The sequence below is a fragment of the Emys orbicularis genome, chromosome 3 (assembly GCF_028017835.1).
Source record: "Emys orbicularis isolate rEmyOrb1 chromosome 3, rEmyOrb1.hap1, whole genome shotgun sequence".
Taxonomy (NCBI): Eukaryota; Metazoa; Chordata; order Testudines; family Emydidae; genus Emys; species Emys orbicularis.
In genome coordinates, this window is record NC_088685.1 from 39,454,647 (window position 1) to 39,476,907 (window position 22,261).

The window sequence follows — 22,261 nt, forward strand, 5'->3', positions numbered from 1 at the left end:
GTTTAATTGCCTCAACTCAATACATAGGTGGGTAAATCACATAAACTACTCCTGTCATTTGTCTGAGCATAGAGGTCTAGGATTGAATGGGCTATAAAGACTGTATGGAGATTGACTATTGTATGGCCTGTTTATGCGAGAAATCAGACTAATCATAATGGTCATTTCTGGCTTTAAAATCTGTGAATCTATTGAACCTCTCTATCAATGCATGAGGTATTCCCTCTGTGAAAAACTTGAAGCTTTCTTTGCTTATCTCTCTCCGCAGCTCAGGTTAGAAGAGGAAGTTAGCATCCTGAATTTTGCTCAAACAATGAGGGAAAATCATCTAACACATTGAGTGTGTTTTCTAAACACCGACCAAGAGAAATCTAGAATATTCAAGCTTCCATAGGCTTAACAACTTACTAAGTGCAAGCATTTTGCTACAACCCATAGATAATTATTATTACTACTGCATCTCTTCTCTTAAAGGGAAGTTTGTGTATTCTAAAGCTTCATGTTGCTCTTAAAAACTTTCCACTTTAACTTTAATGACTTGATAATGTTACCTCAGTAATATCAGTATTCTCTATCTAGTATCTGACTCAGGTAGGTAGTGAGTCAAATACTATCTTGGGGCATAACAAAGGAAAAGTGAAAACGATGAGGTTTAGGCTGTAGATTTGAAGGGTGATTGCTGTGTGTATATATTCAATGCTTTGACTTTGCCTGACAAAATCTGATTGTATCTTTATAGGTCTGATTGTTTAAATTCTGTGTGTGTGTGTGTGTGTGTGTGTGTGTGTGTGAAATTTTATATATATAATTTAATCTGTTAACAACATATTTTGTATAACAAATCATTTTTGACCCAAGGTTTACAATTTGCACAAACAGACCACTGGAACAGTTTTAATGGACAGAGGGATCATTACATTACCTAAGCACGTTCTTCCATCTTCTGCCAGTTCGTAAGGATCTGTGCAAACACACTGGTAGCCGCCTATAGTGTTAATGCATTTAGCAGATGTGTGGCACGATGGATTAATTTGGTTTTCACATTCATTGATATCTATAACGTGGAAACACATTGATAACAGAGAGTCAGAAACTAAGAGCCTCGTTCACAACATTCTTGTACACACCAACTGTGTGTAACAGGTATTCCAAAGAGAAGGATATTTGTGAACTAAAAATAAAATATGTATCAATAATGTCAATATTACTCCTTTCTTATATGTGGGCAAAATTGCAAAGCAATTATGTGTAACTTTTTACTGCTGGAAATGACCAAAAAAAAAAAAAAGAGAGAGAGAAGAGAGTAACTAGTCCAGCCATGAAATAATCTGTGGTTGTTTACTAAAAGTTAAGGTATAGTTATTTCCAAGTTATAAACCGCAAGTTATTGAATTTCTGAAAGCACTGTGCATAACATTAGATAATCTTGCACACACACACACACACACTCACCACAAAACTTCTTGGTGCTTTCAATTTTCCTGTGAACCTTCCCCTAGGGTACAGTGCTGCCAACCCTATACTCTTGCCATTAGACCCCCCCCTTTTCTTCCAAAAATGTGTGTAATTTTGAAACCATCTTCAGAAATGACTTCTTTATTTAATTACTTGATTTATTCTTAATTTATGGTACTATGTTTAAAGACTGGAAACACACTGCCCAGACAGGCATGTAACAAAGTAAGAGCTTCCTACTGTAAAACTCAAGTAGCATCTGCATTAAGGGGGTTTTGATGGTTTTCTGTTAATAAATGCAGTGTTTATTATACTGCTTGTTTTCCTATAGCAGATATACAGCCTTTTGTTGACATTACTTAACATATTAACAAAAACTAGGACAGGAAATGAGTCATTCATGTAATTTATTTATTCAGTTTGCTGCCAGAACATTAATCTATTGAAAAAGAATTATTATAATTCATTTAACAGCTTTATTTCTTTATATGGTATTTATGTGGGTGGAACTCAGAGGATAAGTAGGATTTGAATAAAGGAGAAAGCTGCAAATTTCATTTGATTTTTCTATATATGGTATACAATTAAAGTAAAAAGCTTTTTATTCCACTTCCATAGACATGCTGATAAACAGACTTACTGAAGATCAGCTGTAGCACTTGCATTCAAATTAATTTGCCACCATACTCCATGAAGTATTCCTAAACATGGCCTTTTTCAGGGTTCATTTTCTTGAGTGTTCTCATGAAGTCTGAACCATTTGAGTCTATATAAACTCACAAAGATGAGCACACAGAGTGTGTGGAATCCTGCATAAAGTAAACTCATATATAGTGAAATTCCATTAATGCAATGTTTGCAATGGTCCCTCTTTTCTCTTTCTCTCTCTCCCCGTTTCCTTCCCTCCAAAGAAAAAAAAGGGGGGGGGGAGGAAAAAGGGGAGAAATGGGAAGAAGATAGATAAACAAAAGCCAGCCCCTGAAAATTTTAATAAACATTCATTAAAATTGCTGAATGAACAAGAAAAAATGTCTTTGCCATTTTTCAATCAGCTGTATGTTTCAAGTTGCAATAGTTATAGCACTTCAGTAAACCTGTTGGGGGCTTATTATTATTAAAACAAAAACATTTTGCCTTTTTGTTTTAAGATCAAAATTCCCTTTTTTTTTTGTAGCTCTTGCCTCACTTACTGGCTGGATGCATAGGCTGCTGGTGCTGTACTAGTCATGTACAGGAGAGAGTCCACTGAAACAGCACCAGAAAAGTGCCTGGAACAGTCCCTAGCTGTTGTTATGATTCTGGCTGTAGGAAGAGGAAATGTACACCTCTCACTTCTTTTCCCTTATGAGATTCCCACTGGGAGCTACATAGCTTCATGCTAGTTTAATAGTTCATGTTTTACTAGTTAGTTTCCCTTGGTATCACTTGCATAAGCCCAATTGCTGGATCAGGGCTGGAAGAGTCTGAGATTCTGCAGCTGGGAAGGGAAGTGTGAAGTAGCTGTGGAGGCCCATCAGTACCACCTCAGAAGGTTAGCTATCTTTTCACCATATACAACAGCTTCTATGGCTTCCAGAACATGGAAAGAGAAAGGAGTTTTGAAATAGTTTATTTTTTAACAGGAAATAATAAGAAATTTTTATTTTTGGTGAATCGTATTAGTCTTGGTCATTAAAAAGTCAGATGTGTGAATACAGATACCTATACAAACTGGTGGTTGAAAATTCCATCCTCTGCTTGTACAGGTTAATTGTTCTTCTCCTTGGAGTTGGTACCCATGTTGACATGAGTAAATCACCATGGATTTTCCAAATTCTGAGCAATATACAAAGTTTCCATTTGCTATTCCCTTTGGGAATCCACATGTTTCCTCTAGAAATATAAAAAGGACACATTATGAGTTAAAGGTACATTTCAGCTTTACTATTTTTATCTCTCGCACATCACTCTCCATGTCTACTCTATGTTGACTTCAGTGGGACTACTCATATGCCTAAAGTTAAACAGGAGCTTTTAAGGGCCTAAGTGCAGTATTTAGGATATCAGTATGTGGTAACTCTTGTTAAATGTTGACTTTTTAATGGTGAGTACTGTACAATTATTACCTATCTATGGTACTTATGTGGCCCTTATTACTGTAGTGCCTCACAATCACTAATGTATTTATATTCAAACATCCAGTGTAGTACGGAAGTATTATTTTACAAATGGGGAACTGAGGTATAGTGAGATGAAATGATTTGCCTAATGTCACAGGAAATCTGTGTTAGAGCAGGCACTTGAACTCATGTCTCCCAAGTTCTGGGCAACTCTCTAGCCACTGGACCATTCTTCCGACCCATTTAATAAAGATACATAATTCTCAGATTACCTTGCTGATTGCTTTCCTGCCACACTTCTAAATTTATTCCTGGTATATTGTCACATGACTCAAAGTCTTGAGGAAACTTCCCAAGTTGAAAGGCATCAGGTGGCACTTCTGAGAGGCCTGTGTTATCGCAGATTATACGGGACAAAGAATGTTTTCTTAGTTCATGCCTTTGAGTTTCTGTGAAAACATGACTGTTTTCCCACCAAAATCTGCAAAGATTGGTAGGTGCTTGTTAAAAAGATTACATTCCAGGTGTTAATTATTTCTGTTTGCAGAGTGCACTTATTATTACGAGACAAAAAATAAGCATTTAATCAAAACACAGTTAAGGAATATGCACTGTACTAACGGCAATACAACAACTACGTTGGTTGAAGATGTATGTGCTCAATGTAAAATTGGCTATGGGCTCAATCCTGCAAAGTGCTCAGTTCTCCTGCAACATGCTAACCATCCCCAGCTCCTGTGGAAGTCAGTGGGAGTTGAGCGTGCTTAGTATCTTACAGGAGTGCTCAGCACTTAGCAGGACCAAGGTCTAACCCTTTTTCCCTGACAGGGGCACCTTAAGAACCATCCCTTAAAATCAGCAAAATCAAGAGGATGAAATCATCTTGTAAAAGGGGTGAGGAGGGGAATCTAAAAGAGGTGGCTCTGACATCAGAAGAGGAAGTTATCCATTAGAATAATGAACTGGAGGTGGGGATGGGTGGGAGTGTGTTCAGAAGGTTGAGTGGGGAAGAACAATTTGATACTGTTCTTGCATTCTTCCCTTCTTCACTATCAACCTCCTCCCACCAGGAAATCAGATATCCTCCAAGCCATAAAGAATGGAGATATTTTCAGCACAAGGATGATCACTATTCATATATGCAGATCTGGTAATCAGTTATTGCTTTTCATTAATTAAACATAATAAATATAAAAGTAAAATCTTAGAAGATAAATTTGAAGGTATGTTGCTTGTACCTCATGCTCAGTGTTACATGCACCAGTAGTCAGACTATGCATTTGTAACTTACATGTCTCCACAATACAGAATTTGTTAAACATATGTTACAGGACACATCACCAATATATATATAAATTAGCTTGAGAGGGAACTTTTCATCTTAGGGTAACAATCAATTCAGACATGACAAGCCATAGTATAGTCTACAACCAGACAGCCAAAAGAGCAGCTGTAGAATTTTTGCCTCTTTCTGAATCCCAACACAGCATGAAGCATCTGAATAAGAAAAGGCAAGGGATAAAGGAGTAACTCCAGATGGAGCAGAAACAATTTTTTCCAAATGACTCTATTCGAGTTAAAGTGCGGACTTGGTTTGGCCAATTCAAAAGGGAATAATTTCAATTTTAGTCATGTAGCTGAGAGATTCCGATCCTACCAGGATAGAGTTCAACCAGTCAGAAATCTTGCTCAATTCTGATTTATCATCTTAAATCAATATCTGGGAACTGATATCTTGAACTCCTTGTTAACTGGTATCTCAATTAATATATGAATCATCAGGTTACCTGAGCATTGTATTACTAAACCAAAGTCACTAAAATAAAAAAAATAGATTTTTCCTTTCACTCCCCTAGAGGGGTGACTACCAAAACAAAACATTACATGTTTCTTCAGTATTTATCAATCAACTTGTTATCACAGCCTGCCTATACAATCTTCTTCTTCCTCCTTCTTGATGCTTCCCTATTCAGGGTCGACAAATTGTATAGTCTTCTTCCAAAACTCATGATTGTACATCTTGCTGTTGCGCAATTAGTCTAAGGTCCGCTGATACTTGATCCATGGATGAATCTTTGGCCTCTCTATTGGCTGTCCATGATCATCGCAAGGGCCACCCTACCAATATTGCTTTCAGGTCTCCACTGGATGTGTCTATACCAACATAGCCTAGCTTCCCTATATTTGTCTTCAACTGGGGCAACCAGCATTAGGTCCCTCACAACCTCCTTTTATTTCCTATCACAGCGTGTCCTAACATTTGACCATCTCAACATCTTCATTTCCATGGTGGAGAGCATAATGATTTCTTTTCCTATGTCTGGTCAAATCTTGGTTCCATACATTAGGATGGGTCAAATTACAGTTTTAGGGTATGTCTACACTAAAAAAAAAAAGGCCTCATGGCAGCGAGTTCAGAGCCCAGATCAGCTGACTGCGGCCTGTACCACAGGGCTAAAAGTAACAGTGAAGACGTTGCCACTTGGGCTCTAAGACTCACCCCCTTTGCTGGGTTTCAGAGCCCAAGCTCCAGCCCAAGCAGCAAAGTCCATACTGTTATTTTTAACCCCCATGCCAGAGACCTGTGAGCCTGAGTCAGTTGACCTTGGCTCTGAATCTTGTTGACAATCTTTTTTTTTTTTTTTTGCAGTGTAGATGTACCCTTAAACACTAAACCTTTTAACTTTATTGGCATCGTTTTATCACAGAGAACTGGGGTCAGCTCACACCATTTGTATCAAGCAGCACTGGTACAATGTCAGGTATAGAAATCATAGAAATATAGGACTGGAAGGGACCTCAATAGGTCATCTAGTACAGTCTCCTGCACTGAAGCAGGACTAAGTGTTATCTAGACCAGTGGTTCTCAAAACCTGTCCGCCGCTTGTTCAGGGAAAGCCCCTGGCGGGTCGGGCCGGTTTGTTTACCTGCCGCGTCTGCAGGTTCGGCCAATCGCGGCTCCCACTGGCCGTGGTTCGCCGCTCCAAGCCAATGGGGGCTGCGGGAAGGGTGGCCAGCACATCCCTCGGCCCGCGCCACTTCCCGCAGCTCCCATTGGCTCCCAGTGGGAGCCGCGATCGGCCAAACCTGCGGACGTAGTCGGTAAACAAACCGGTCCGGCCCGCCAAGGGCTTTCCCTGAACAAGCGGCGGACCGGCTTTGAGAACCACTGATCTAGACCATCCCTGACATGTGTTTGTCTAACTAGTTCTTAAAAACCTCTAATGATGGAGATAAATGACAGAGATTCCAAAATCTCCCTAGGTAACTTCCTTACAGTTAGGAAGTTTTTCCTAATGTCTAGCCGAAATCTCTCTTGCTGCAATTTAAGCCTGTTACTTCTTGTCCTCCCCTCAGTGGTTATGGAGAACAATTTATCACCCTTCTCTTTATAACAACATTTTACTTATTTGAAGATGGTTATGTCCCCTCTCACTTTTCTCTTCTCCAGACTAAGCTCAGGAGGACCTTTGTTAGCAACCACTGATCCTAGGCATTTAAATTCTTTCACTCTTCTAAGCTCTCTGCCTATAATTTCCTTTATGGTGAGCCCACCTGCTCAGTTATCATAGCCTCGGTCTTACCAACATTCACTCTAAGTCCCACCTGCTCAAAACTATGCGCTGTCGCTATAGTCCAATGGTTTTTCAAACTTAATGGAAGGAAATGAGTGTTTTTATTATTAGCAGCCAAACAACCACTGCATTTGATTGCTATTTTAAGAGGTTAAATTGTTAAAGAAGCCAACTTAAGGGGGGAAAGGTCAGAAAGAAGGCAGAATTAAGCATATATGTTGTTATTTAAACTCAGATATGTTTCATATACTCAAAATAAGGGACAATAAAAACCATTATATCTAACATTCTCATACAGTTATTTAATACTAGTAAAATTGTAAACGATTCAGAAGACTTGAAATGGTGTTTAAACAAGTCTGTGTGAACTGTTTGTCATGATCATAAAAATGGCACAGCATTTAACAATGTTTCATTCTTTGTGTTACATTCTTTGAGTTTATTAAAATTTTTAAAAGTCCACATTTAAACCCTATGGGCTAGATTTTTATGTACTTCACAGAGATGTCACATCACTCTGGCACTATAAAGGGGCTTTAATGTGGGTGTGAAAAGAGAATCAATCTATATGAGACTCTGGCCCTAAAGATGTAATAAGTAATATAAAATGGGTCTCCTCAGGTGAATCAGGATTAGTTCCTTAAGGGCTGGCAGGAGTGAATCCAGCCGTATTTGATCATGTGGACCCTTTTTCACATTCCTCATGTCTACAAGTTGCATCTGTTTATAAAAAAAATCCAGTTGATTCTAAAATTCATAAAAATTTTTGACTTTTTATGTTACTATGACTGAATCTTGTGTTCATTCAGAGCCTGAGCCTGCAGTTCTTATACAGGTAAAACTCTGTACACTTGCACAAGATTTTTTGCACCACTTAAGTCTCATACAGGGGCTGTGCAGGAGGAATCAGCCTGCTGAATAGCAGCATGGGATTGCTGTTCATTTACAATGTGCCATAGGAGTGGTCTCCTTGCTGGTAGGAATCATGCCCACATACAAACAAAAGGAAGAATAGAGAAGGTTCCGGAAAAAAAAAAGAGAAATTGGTAAACAAGGGATTAAGGAACAATAAAAAGTGGCGGTGGGAGTGGGGATAAAATGCATGTATGTTTTCCTCTTTTCTCCCTCCTTTGTCATAATGTTTTTATAAGGGCCAGGGACCTGTCTTCTCATATCTGTGAAGTGCCCAGCACCCTTTGAGGTGCTCTGTACAAATAAACAATATAAATAAACTTACCGGTCACCTTCCCTCAGGGCTTTCATTTGCTTTCCAATTATACATGCAAACAGTGGGCCAGTTCTAGCACCTGGGAGGAAGTTTTCTGCTAGACCACCAAGCCAAATATCAATATTGTTTGGATTGCTGTACAATTCCATGATTTTTTCAGCTACCTTCCTATTAGCTATTACCGTGTTCAGGTCAGTTTGAGTTTCCAGTCTTGGTAAACCGCAGAATTCTCGCCAGTCATTGTAACCTAATGATATTAAGTTTATAGAGAGATTAGCCTTGAAATCTGACAGTTTAACATAGCACCCAAAACTAACTCATTTATAGGAGCCAGATTCTGATACCCTTACTCACACCAACTAGCATCTCCCTCTGAAAATAGACCTAGTAGAATTGGTTGAAATCAATGGGTCTATTCACAGAGTGAGGTACTACTCAGTGTCAGTAAGGGTAGCAAGATCTGGCCTTTTAGATATATTGAAGCTACATTATGTTAATGAAGGTAAAACTAGGCATAAAATAACATTTCCATTTCTAAAAATTCTGAAGACTTGATAATAGAGCAAAAGGAAAATTCAAAAGTTTGTGGCTAGTGCATCTTAGAATGAAAAGTCTTCGCCCATTCGTTTGTACCTTGAATCTAATTTTTAATTAATGAAAGGGAGAAAGAGAAAGAAACATAGGCCTCAAAATAACTGCTCTGTGAAAGTCTTACTACACTGCCTGAAGCTGCAAAGTTGCCTCTTAGAATTAATGAAATGAGTGAATGAAGAACAAATTTCAGACACACACAGGGTCAGGTCAGTGTAAGCAGTAGAGGTTATAGTGTGTCAGGCTGATACCAGAAAAAGGGAAAATGAGAGAGGATGAGAATTGCTTCATAATATAAAAATGACATTTTCTCTTTCTCTGTCTGGAAAAACTAAACTATTAAAACCATTTTGGTGAATCAATGGCATCTAATGATACTTCTCAGGAAGGGCATTGGTAGCATATGTTACTGTGATGATGTCAGGAAACTGGTACCAAAACGAGGCCCATTGAGGTCCTTAGATGGCATCTGTCGCCTCCACACTACTGTGGTAATGATGAATCACCACCCCTGACCAGCAGCCTTTGCTAAGTGTCTAAGCTCCAGCAGCCACACCCGACTGGCAGGATAGACAGCATTCCCATGGGATACCTGGACTATATAAAGATCCCAACAGGAAGAGGAAACTGTCTGAGCATCAGGCCATTGCCTGCTGGTTGTTGCCTAAACTGCCTTGCTGCATTGCCCTGCCTTGCCACCTCGCCCCTTGGTTTGGATCCCCCAGCTACCGACCCCCTGAAAGAATGCCGACCATTGCTTGGGAGTAGTTCTAATACTGATTGCCCTCCTGGCTACTAGACCACCCACACACTACTTGATCATGGCTCTGGACTGCCCCATGTCTGCTTCAGCCACTGAGCATTAGACACTTCAATGCCTTCGTTTTCTGTGCACTGCACTTCTTCATTTCTGAGCTATGCCTGTCTGCAGAGACAGAAGAGACACATACACACACTATGCATTTCCTTTTGGGTACATCTGCACTGTCCTTAGTGATGTAATGCCCAGCTCGCCTATACATAGGTGCTCTAGCTTTGATCTTGGATGGTAAAAATAGCAATTCGGCTGTGGCAGCATGGGCAGCAGTCAGGGCCGGCTCTAGGATTTTTGCCGCCCAAAGCAAAAACAATTTTGGCCGCCCCCCCGCCCCGTTTTTTAATTACCCCCACCCCCGGCCCCACCTCAACTCCGCCCCTCAAATCCCCAGCCCTGCCTCCTCCCCCCAGGCTTTCAAGCCTGGGAGGGAGGGAGAGCAGCGGCGCGCGAAACGACTGTTTTGCGCGCCGCGGCCGCTTGGGATCTCCCCCTCCCTCCCAGGTTTGAGAGCCTGGGAGGGAGGGGCAGACTCCGAGTGGCCGCGGCTCGGGCGCCGCTTCTCACCCTCCCTCCCAGGCTCTCAAGCCTGGGAGGGAGGGCGAGTAGCGGCGCGCGAGCGGCAGCGGCAGTGAGCTAGGGCGGCCGGGGCACATTTTTAGGGGCGGCATTCTGGCGCCGGCCATGCCGCCCCTAAAAATGTGCCGCCCCAAGCACCAGCTTGTTTTGCTGGTGCCTAGAGCCAGCCCTGGCAGCAGCTTATGCTAGCAACCCAAGTACATCCATCGGCTATCGGATGGGACAGTACTCAAGTGGCTAGCTCAGGTTGCTGCCCATGCTGCCGTGGCCACACTGCTATTTTTAGTGCACTAGCACAATAAAGCTAGTGCTTGTATGTCTACCTGAAGTGGGAATTACATTGTGCAACCCATAAAGACGACTTTTCTTTCTCCATATTGTTCTCCTTAAGCTCAAATAAAAATAATTTAAACTGAAGGTTTATGGTTGTCTTTCATTTTTTAGAAAAAACCTAATAGGTAGAGCTCATTGAAAAGCATAGGGGAAAATTGTAACAATTGTTGTGATTTTTTTAAAATAAAATTTAAAATTTTGAGATTTGAAAAATGTTGACCAATTCTAATAAAAGTCATAGTTACTAAAAAGCCACTCCAGATACATACAGTAACCCCCTGCATTATGGTTTGTCCCTTTCAAACTAAGGAGGTTGTTTTCACGTCTATTGCTACTGAATATTTTGTCTTCATTATAGCTACTTTTTACTCTTGTTGTGTATTCCTAAAAGAGACTGCTGTAACGTCTCTGTTTGACTAGACATAGTTTTCACTTAATAACCATGTTGGTAAATTTCCAGTATGCTACAAATACAGGTAGTGATGTCTAAATCATTAGCATAGAAAATCTAGAAAAAAGTAATAGACCTGGGAGTCCATGATCACGTCCACGCTGTAAATTTAATGATGCTAAGTCCAATGACCCATTATTTGACAATACAACGAGCCTTTCTGTTAATTCTTCATTCATGATTTGATCCTGCATCAGTAGTTTTGCTGACTTTGCTAGAATACCTCTTAGTAAAGGGTCCAAACCTCCTTTAAAACATAAAACCAATGCAGTGTCAAAGTACACGTGAAAACAAAATAATTATAAATTTTCTTAATATTTCTGCATGCACTTTTCTCTCTACATTTTTAAAATTATTCACCTTAAATGTCTTTAAATTCAAACAAAATAATGATATGCTCCATTTTGAAAAGAAAATAATAATGCAGTTAAGAGGCACTGTCTGTTTCTTAAGACAGCAGAAACACTGCTAACAGACTGATTATATGAGATGAATGAGATGTTTCTAATGAACGTTGTTTGTGTGTTTCAAAAGACTAGTTAACAAAAATAAATTGTCCCGGTTGACATTAATTCTTTGGGCACTGTTCAACAACCTGAACCAATGATGCAATTAAATGAATATTCTTGATTTTATAAGATTTTGAAATGCAATTAGGAAGAGGTTTGGAAAATGCTGCAATAATGTGAAAAGATGTAGTCCACATAAAAACATACCTTCTTTAATGAGCCTCCAGGGACTAAAAAAAACTTCATGCATATGAAGATTTGGGAGGTCTGGGTCATCTTGATACTGAGCATTAAGTCTTTTTATTATTGGGTGTATTGTTGCATGACCAAATCGAAAAGCAGCGGTAGAAAATACATTTGAAGCCGTGGGATTTATTCTGTGATCATAGCCTTTATACAGACCAAGATACTGATTAAAAGCCTCTGGGCCAATGATTTTTGGAATATAGTCTCTTAGAGTAATAATCTAAAAGAAAGAAAAAAATCTCAGTTAATATTTACATAGTATAGTATTGCTTCCCACTAGTATAGGTCATTTCCATCCAGTGATCTCTAAGTACTTTACAAGCATTAATTAATTAACACTTTCAACAACCCTGTGAGGTAGGTAAGTAGTATTGTCTTCATTTTGCAGATGGGGAAAAAGAAGTTAAATCACTTGCCCAAGGTCATACAGAGAGTCAGTGGCAGGGCTAGGAATAGGACCCAGCAATCCAGGCTCCCAAATCCATTGGTGCAACAACTAGATCAAAGCCTGGCATGGACAGATTACCGATGCTCTCTATAATAGCTCCCTTTGACTTCAATGAGCTTCAGAACTCCCTGATCCCCAGCATTGATTTAAATCCTAAAAACTGGATTGGGACAGCATAAACTACTGAGCCTTTAAACTAAACCAGCATAAACCATGAACAGATTTTGTTTTCAGTCACATGTTTAAATGGTTACTCCCAGAATCCTTTGATAGATATTTGATACAAAATTGCAGCCAACTTAAAGACCCCCACAAATCAGATTGTATAATGGAAATGTTGATAAACATCTCCTCTCAAGTGCTTTTATAATGTAATAGAATTACTGAAGCATATAAAAAAGCTTATTAGTAATACTTGTCCCCCTCCCCCCCCTGAAAAAAATGGTATATTGCACTGAATAAAATGAAACTGCATTACAGATTAAAGATTACATTTGAATTTATTAAAGCATAATGGGATGAATATGAAGTGTAGTGAACTCAAAATATATTTTAAGTTTGATAGAATATGCAGTAAATTGACCAAATACATTAGAAGCTTGATATAATGCATATTGAAAATCAAGCAGGGATAACATAGTCTCATCAGATATTGGGTTTCATTATCTTGGGTATGTCACACAGAAAAGCAAGCTCCAATGAAGTCTACAAGATATGACACTGCATATTTGCCAACAGTCACTCTACACAGAGCAGTATGGGCAGCTGTTGCTCATTCTTTTTCAGCTTCCACTTATGCACGTTTCTAAATTAGTTATATTCATATAAGAAAGAAGCTCTCTCAAGACTGCACAGCTGCTTGATTAGATTAGATTTTCCTTGCATACTGTCTGTCAAATAATTTTTTTTTAATTGAGGGAAATTAGTAGTGTGGTTGTCATTTAAAAATTTTACACTTGCCAACACTTATCACACACACAGGTATTGTTAGCTCCAGTTGTAACTTTAGGTTTCAAGTCAGCTTTGTGGCCCAGTAGTAGCATATTGTGCTATCATATAAAGGGCTGGAGTATGGACTTGTCAAGTTTGGACCCTCCCTTCTGAGGCAAGCAGAGGTTGGAGATACTCACATCTCCAGGACCAGAGTGAAGCAGGGAGAAAGGAAAGTGAGTACTTTGTTTCATTATCAAGCAACCCAAACTGGCCAAAGTAGAACAGAACAATGATGTAAATGTGACAAAGTCAACTCCAGGCACAAGCACATTGGGAATCTCTACCATATAGACATAACAATTCAAGGACTGCCTTTGCTCTCCTATTCCAATGGTAGGTCCAATCAGGAGGCAACAAAAGGCCAGATCTCCGGCTATGTCTACACTACGGGGGGGATCGATTTCAGATATGCAAATTCAGCTACGGGGATAGCGTAGCTGAATTCGATGTATCTGATCCAACTTACCCTGCTGTGAGGACGGCGGCAAATCGACCGCCGCGGCTCCCCCGTCGACGGCGCTTACTCCTACCTGGACTGGTGGAGTATGCGCGTCGATTCGGGGATCGATTATCACGTCCTGACGAGACGCGATAAATCGATCCCCGAGAGATTGATTTCTACCCGCCGATCCGGGCGGGTAGTGAAGACAAGCCCTCCACCTCCACCAGTGGGCCTGAAGGAGGAGGACAGTTCACATTCAGGTTCTCCATGCACTGCTGAAGACGGGGGCTCCAATTTTGCATAAGGTCATTACAATTATAAGGCGAACAATGTAAAGGAGTCCTGTGCTGGAAGATTCAGGGGTTTGGTAGGGTTTGGGTTTGACGGGTAGTGGTGCTGTGCCAGGCAAAAGTGTTTTATAGAAAATCAAAGGGGAAACTGAGGAGGATACTGGAGAAAAAAATTCTGGAAGCTGACATAAAAGTACAAGAACTGCATATCAGAATCTCTAATACATAACCCTTGGAGCAGGCTCACAATCTAATTAACTTGGACTTGTCTCAAGAGGTGTTGAGAAACAATAAAATGTATTTAAAGACTTACACTCTTGCTGAAGTTTAAAAAACAAGTCTAAGCACTCTGCAGAGATTCAAAATGATTTTTCTGTGCATTTGATATGCAAAGCGGTATATGTGACACAGAAGGAAAGTGTGCCACTTAATCAGAGTGAGTGATTTTAAAGACGTGTTTCTTTTCGTATTTGCCATGCAGTAATCATCATAGTGTTTTTAATACCGTATTCCTTATATATTCAGCCTCTTCTACATAAGTGACAGAACAAAATTTTCACATCGGGCTCCCTACATAACTGTATATCACATCTGGTGAGCAGGTACATGAATCATGGGTGCATATACTTGCAGAGCAGCCTCAATAGTATCTGCTACTGGTCCCATCGGAAACAAAATATTGGATTAAATGGACCATTAGTGTGAGCCAGCATGGCAATTCATAAGCTAATTTAATTCACGGGACAGATTTCTAACAAGAGGCTTCCAAGAGTTGCTAGTGGCCTTCCAATACATGACTGCTCAGAGCATAGGTGCTGACTCTGTAGGTGCTCCAGAGCTGGAGCTCCAGAGCTGGAGCACCCATGGAAAAAAATAGTGAGTGCTCAGCACCCACCAGCCCCCTGCTGATCAGCTGTTCAGTGGGCCCTGCTGATCAGCTGTTCGGCAGCCCCCACTGATCAGCTGTTTGGCGTGGGCAGAAGGCACTGGGGAAGGGATGGAGCAGGGGCAGGAAGAGGTGGAGTGAGGGCGGGTCACTGGGGGGAGGAGCAAAGTGGGGGTGGGGCCTCGGGTGGAGAAAGGGTGGAGCACCCACCCAGAAAAATGGCACCTGTGGCTCAGAGGGTTTAATTTATGGTTTTGTCTAAATACAGACTGAGTATTAACATTAACATACTACATCTTCCATTACTATTCAGGAGCAGGTTAATATTCAGAAAACCTAGCTAAAGATGCTGGCCTCTGCCTTGGAGTGTGCTAAAAAAGGCGACCAAATTTCTAAATACCTATTCTTTTTTTGGTGCTTCCCTTGTGTACATACTTGGTGTGAAAGGTTTTCCATTGCAAGGATAGTCCATATTTTACTATATCACAATTCCCCAGGAGAAGTCACGTTTCCCCAAGAATGTGCAATACAAAGTCTTGCTGCTAACACTAAAAAATAAAATAATCTGTCATTCTGTTTAAAATGTAGATTCTTTCCTGGAGCTTTAAGTTGGTCTCTACATGGGAAACGGGATATACATCTTCAATTTGTGAGCTCATAAAGAATTTTATATAAATTTCTGTTTAAACAGTATATTTTTAACTGCAGGTGCACTTTCATTTTTCTTGCTTCTCAGATTCAGTACATTGCCCTTAGTGTCTGGCTTGCAACAAGGCTTTAGGCAGTATTCTGAGTGCAAACACAAAAAGAGCACTCCCATTCAGATTTCTATTGCAGGAAGAAATGGACTGTTACTGCGCCTTAGAGACATTCAGTCCACCTAGGGAAGAATAAACAACCATCACCTTACAAAGCAGATGTGAACTGAATTGGACTATTCAAAAGAAGGACAAAAATAAGGCTGAAACAGAAATTACTTACCTACCAAGAATAGTGCCTATTATTGTCACAGAACGAGATAACGCTCAGAACAGATTCAGATCCAGGTGACGCAGCAGTGGCACTAGGCTTTATTCTGAGAACACAATGCAGCCCCTAGTGGGTAAGGAAACAGACAGCCACTGCACTGAGCAAAGACTGGTACTCACTAACTTCTTATAAACTATAGTTGGCATGGGTAGCCTCTGGTGGCCAAAGACCGATAGGTAGTAAGGTATATTAATTTAATTGCAAGCCCTGCATAGGCTTCATGAGTTCCTTACAAACAGGATAAATTACAAGCACTGCTCAGGCTGCATAAATTCCTTACAATTACAGAAATGGCTGTGAGGCAAGTAAGTAGAATCTGCTGAATTTGTGAAAGGTCTCTTTAGGAAGTAATAGAAAATAACCAATCATAGTAACAACAGCTATAATGTATAATACTCTCAAGTTCTATAGCACATGTCTATTACATACTTATAACATCTACTAAATATTTGCTAACCCTTTACAAACAATTTATAAATGGAACCTTAATGTAAAGGGTGACCCATTAATGAATGTATCCTCCGAACATATCTGTGAGATAGGGAAGTATTATCATTCCCATTTTAAAGTGGCAAAAATTGAGGCACAGATTAAATGATTTGCCCAAAATCACATACAATCTGTCTCCAGCAGAACCTAGAATAAATAAATTCCAGATCTCTAGACATTCAGTCCTGTATCAAAATCAGCATGCTTTCTGGACATGACTATAAAGGCACAGAGCTCAAGCTCTTTAGAAGGAATTGATTTACATTTTTCACACATACTCTTACCACTTGTCCCCAGATCTTGCCAGTTCTTTCTCCAACCATTTTAACAAACTCAACCCTTCCTTTCTGTCCGACTGCTTATATGCGAGTTCATGGCTTGGTGAGCACCTGTGCTGATTACTGTAACCTCCTCCTCTTTGGCCTCCTTGAGACCCATGCTGGTACTCTCCAGCCCATGCATTAAAAAAGTATTAAGGTTGCAAAATGAAGGGCTCACAATTAAGGAAAAGTCAAATTTAAGGCTGCCTGTGGAACCTTAATTCAGGCCTTGGTGTGAATGCATTAGGGTATAGTCTTCAGTACAAGTGGGTTGTTGTTGGCTGGTATAGGAGGAGCAGACCCATGCTGTTTGAGAAGCCTTCAAGAAATTGCATGATCTTTTCAGCAAAATAGGAAGATAGTTATTTGCCAAGCTTACTGCTGGGTTCTGCTGTTGGCGTTTACCACCCCACGTAGCAATTTAGGGCAGGCTTTGGGAGGTTGAGGGGAAGGTTCTTTTGGCCTGTAGTACAGCCTCGGCACTGACTTCAAGAAATGCTTTACATCTATATGAATGAGGAAGGGAGTTATTTATTTTTAAACTGCAGAGAAAGCCGGAATCACGTTAGAGTTGCTATCTAGTAACCGGAATGTAAAAATATGTTTTTATTCCTGTGTGTGACCTAAATTCATTAAGTTAAATCCTTAGTTTAAAAATAATATCATATATCAGAGCAGAGTTAAGGTTGCTACTAGCATTCATAGATTCATAGATTCTAGGACTGGAAGGGACCTCGAGAGGTCATCGAGTCCAGTCCTCATCATTTAGAATATTATGAAAGAGTTAAAGTATTGCCGTGGTTTAAACAAATTACTGCACTTGTGTGAAACATGCTTTCCAAATCTCCATAACTAAACCAAATCAAACCCCCAGAACCTTGAAAGGCATGAGTCCCTTCCAAGGGCTGTATTAATGTCAAGTTTCGACTTCTGTTTGCTTGTCAGTAGAGCTGTTTAAAAAGCAACATTGAAAAAAAAATCTAATGGAAATAGTGCTTTAAAAAAATCGTATTCCTTTTTAAAAAAGGATGAACTGGTTTTGTTCAAGCTCTCCATAAATATGCACCCTCAGGGAGAGACTAGACCTGGACATATTCAGCCAAAAAGATGAAAATCTTAGAAAGTTAGAGCAACTGAATATAGAATCCTGGAATGGAAGTTTTAGACAACTCCAACCATAGCTTTTGCCTGTGCTCTAGTTATTATAACACTCTAATAAAGCTACTACAATTACATCCACTGAATGAATGTCCTTAAATAGGATAGGTCAGCTCAAAAATATTACTCATATGCCACAGGCTGATCTCATTAGTTTGTGATACTGGTAGAGATAATAAGTAGCCCAGAGTCATAAAGGATAATGCCTTGTGCAAACTATTTTGTTTAAGGGCATGATGTTTCATATTCCTACCCACTAACATCAGCGTGCACAGAAGCCTAGTTTTGGGATTTCTGATTTGCTCTTTTCTTCTAACTAGTACCAAGAACCAGTCTGAGCTTGTTAATACAACAATTTTAAAACAAAAAATACACTTAAGAGAGAGGAATTGACTTGGGAGAGCTGGAAGAGAGGCTAATGGCCTGACTATCTAAAATAGACAGATTACATACTGATTCCAAATAAAATGAGTTATTTTTCTATGTGTATTCTTTCTTCGTGCAACCAGTAGTCTCACATCAAATGCACATGGTTTCCTGAAGGACTCATTCCATGTATACTGCAAACAGAGAGTTCAGGTGGAAGGAAAGCAATATTTTTTCATGATCATTAAAGTCTGTTTTTCTCCCTATTACTCTTCAGAAAAATCCACAATCTGGTGTCACAAATATTTCAGCTGCTAGCAATTAGAGACTGTGTGAAAGGCCTGTTGTTTCCAAAGTGTTCCAAACCTGATATTTCAGATCCAGTGCTATGGATTATAACATAGAGACTGGATCAGTGTGAACAAGGAGAAATAACCATTCTCCTCACTGGAAAACTGCTAAAGAAAAGTTAGTTTTATGACCTAAATATAATGTTCATGTCCAAATTCATAGTCTAGAGTGTATTGGTAATGTAAAGAGTTTTTACTTGATTTGGATACCTGGATGCAATATTTGCTCTACTTGTCTGTGAATCAATAAATACACTCTGTAATCTAAGGATAGATTTTTCAAATCACAATGGAATGGTTGGGAGAGACATTATATTTGAAAGTAAAATGAAAACAAAATATCTCATAAGAGTATCTTAATGTAGAAGATTATTATGCTTGAAAGTGAAACCCTGGTGGATGTTAGAATTTCAGTTTAATTATGAAGACTTCTACTCATTGATTTAATATGAAACTCTGTATCTCTACTTTCCTGTCTGCTTTGTTATTTTCCATATTGATTTCTCCTTCCCAAGTTTTAGGGCTCAAAGCCTATGCCCTGCCCTAGGGGTTTATGCATTAGTTTGGTAGTGTGAAGCTTATGGTCTTTTTATGGAAGGAGAATATTTGTTTATAGATTTTGCATTAGAAAGACAAACTTTTGTGCACTGTGGGAGACTTACTTACTTTTTACTTGCTTCCTTTCCCAAAATTACTATAAAGAAGAGAGAGCCAGAAAGAGCGAAGAGACCTCAGTAGAATAAATAGAAGGAAAAGTCTGAGGAAAGAGGAAATGCAGCTAGAAAGGGCAGAAAAAGATGCCAGAAAAAATGACAGCAGAGAGGCGTGGCATCTGAACAAACAAAGGAATCTAAATATCAAGACGTTTGAGAAAAGAATGAAAATCTGACACCAAAAATCTGAAGTTGAAAATAGAGACAGCAAGGAAGGTAACATGACCCTCAAAAAGCTATTCAGCTCATGAAAACACATTTTCAGTTTTGTGCCTAATTAAATCGTAGCAGAGCCATAGCAATAAATTGACAATTAACTAGTCAGCCAACCTGATGTAGAGCACCAACAATTTTGCGAGCTTCTTGGTAAACTGTTTCCGAGCTCCAATGTCTGTTCAGTTTTTTCAGTGCTTTAGCCAGGCGGTTGTGTTCTCGCAGCCACAAGGTGTGCATAGCTGTCAATGAGATTACTTCACTAGACCTGCTGTCCCCAGCCATAAAGCATTCGATCCTTTCAGCTTCATCTGAGTTAGGGTCTTGTGCACAGGGAGATGGGACCTGGTCTACAAAAGGCAGGTATTCCCGATCATTCTCATAATATCGCACATTTGTTCTAAGGAGGCCTTCTTTGCTTGTAAAATTCCTTAGTTTGTTTTCCACAGCAGGTGTGCTGCCATAGACAGTGGAAGCATCAAGGAAAGAGGTTAAACCATTGATCTGTTCTCTTGGCTTTAATGTTGATAGATTTCCAAAGAGAATGCTATGATCACCAGTGCCACATGCAGGAGATGAACGATAAAAAGGCATGCACTCTCTTCCTGTCGATAGCGTATCATTGGCAAATACCTGTGTAATAAAATAGACATTTTCTGCAGTGAAAATAACATAGCTGGACTGGAAGTGACTACTGCACTAAGGGTTCCATAAAGGTTTCCATTCTAAACCCTACATTTCAGTTGTTCATATCTTTTTGAAACACCTTTTTTCTGGACTAAAGTTTTCTAGGGTTGTCTCTGTGTTCTTTATTTATGTATATATGTTTTTGAAGTTTGAGCAAAAATGGTCTAGCCATTTTTGAGAACAGGCAGAGTGAAAAAAATATACTTTCTCCATTAAAAAAACAATTTACTGCTATGTTTTCTGAACAATTCTAAGACTGAATTAAACCCATGAAATTCATCATCAAACAGGTCTCACTGAAGAGAATTGCCTGTGAGTTCTGGTAAAAATTGTTTTTGACATGATCAAGTTATGAGTCATTGAACGTTGTGTGCTATAACAGATTTTGCATGAGTTTTCTCATTTCAGAAAGCCATGCTGCTTGCGCACGTGCAGCTAACCTAGCTGCCTACACTCAGATGTAGTGAAGGTGCCCATAGTCCGGAGCAGGACTGTGCAAAAGCTCTTGCTTCAGAGAGCTCGTCTTTGTACAGTGCACGTGGACCAGGGAGACTTCGCCTCAGTTAGGGCCTGATCCAAAGCCCATTGAAATCAATGAAATATATGGAGAAGCTGTGATGTCAAATGACATCAACATCCCCTTTACTTCAATGAGTTTGGGATTATGCCCTAACTGGACATTTTGTGAATTGATTAGCAGGTGTGCACCATGGAGGCCTCTCCCCTGAACTTCTTAATCAACAGGCAGAGGAGGACAGGATTTCTTTACATTTTAGAAGAAACTCTGAGTCAGCTATTCTGTTTAAGAAAATAAAATTAATCACTAAAATAAAAACAATCATGTTTCAGAATGTCTGAAGTCTATCTGCCCTGTTTAATACAGAGTTGCTTTTATGAACTGCAGTTTTTTTGAAAATCCCATCATTTCCAGATTCTAACAGATCATCACGCACAGTGTAATTAGACATGGTGAGCCATAAAAAGGATGTGTCAAGCCCCGGAGTTTAAAAATACACACCTCCAATGAAAACTGCTGTTAAAAACATGATTTTGAGTTTCAAAGAATATGCAATTATGAACTTTTGGGAAAATCTATACTTTCTTACCCATTGATCTTTTACCATTGGTAAGGAAGTACAGGTACCACTTACTGAAGCTGCTGAAATATCCCCCAGAGGGTAACCATCTGCAGACATTTGATAAAGTAAAACACATCTGCTTTGAAGAGACACCTGACCTAATCCGCTTTTTCTTTTCATCCTATTTGTTTGCTGTTAAATTTTCAAACAAATACTATAACAGCAAAGAAGCACGGATAGGCATATTAATATTGCAGACATCCTACAAGGTGATATAATTACCTTTCAAATTTCTACATTGTTTTGCTTAGACTTTTGTTATTTAAACAAGTTAGTTCAGCAGGCTCCAAAACCAGTGTTGACATGTGCACAAATTTGAGACAGCTGGAATATCCTGTGAAAAGATCAAAGAGGTATGGAGGGGCTGGAGGGAGATCATAGAAGCTACAAGTCTCTTTGGGGGTTATGGAAATAAAATCTGATTTAAGAGGGGTGAAAAAAGGCTAACGGGAACTGTGGAATGGAGCTTAACAGCTATACATGGTGCTGGTATTTTTATCTCATTTGTTAAATAGACTTTTCTAACTACTGAAAGCTCATCACTGTAGGGAGTGCTATCATCATGTTAAAGCAATACTTGTTTATTTTCTAAGCCTATTAAAACCTGCCTGCTTAAGAAATCCTCTCACTTCTTTCCCCATTAGCTAAGTAGGATAATTTCAATGGTAGGTTATTATATTTTGTGAGTAAACATATATTTTGTTTATTTTGCTGTTTGTTCCTTCAGTTGTTAAAATCAATTATTTATTTTCCCTTGGGTTTCTAGTCTAGAGTTTGTCCCCATTATTAAGTCTCTTGCTGCTATGGTGGTCTCTGCTTCCCTGAAGCTGGTAGGGTGGGCAAAGGGCTAGGTTTCTA

At 39.5% G+C, this 22,261-nt stretch overlaps 1 protein-coding gene across 1 annotated transcript in view; it reads right to left on the minus strand.

Annotated features, from left to right (window-relative positions):
* TPO (thyroid peroxidase) overlaps positions 1-22,261 on the minus strand; it is a 63,107-nt gene that overhangs the window by 9,559 nt on the left and 31,287 nt on the right. The window contains exons 7-13 of the mRNA XM_065401039.1: positions 19,695-20,210; positions 11,842-12,100; positions 11,202-11,372; positions 8,367-8,604; positions 3,827-4,035; positions 3,157-3,327; positions 923-1,054 (exon numbers count right to left, since the gene is read on the minus strand). Of these exons, the coding sequence (XP_065257111.1) occupies positions 923-1,054; positions 3,157-3,327; positions 3,827-4,035; positions 8,367-8,604; positions 11,202-11,372; positions 11,842-12,100; positions 19,695-20,210 (1,696 nt within the window). The remainder of the gene's footprint in view (positions 1-922; positions 1,055-3,156; positions 3,328-3,826; positions 4,036-8,366; positions 8,605-11,201; positions 11,373-11,841; positions 12,101-19,694; positions 20,211-22,261) is intronic.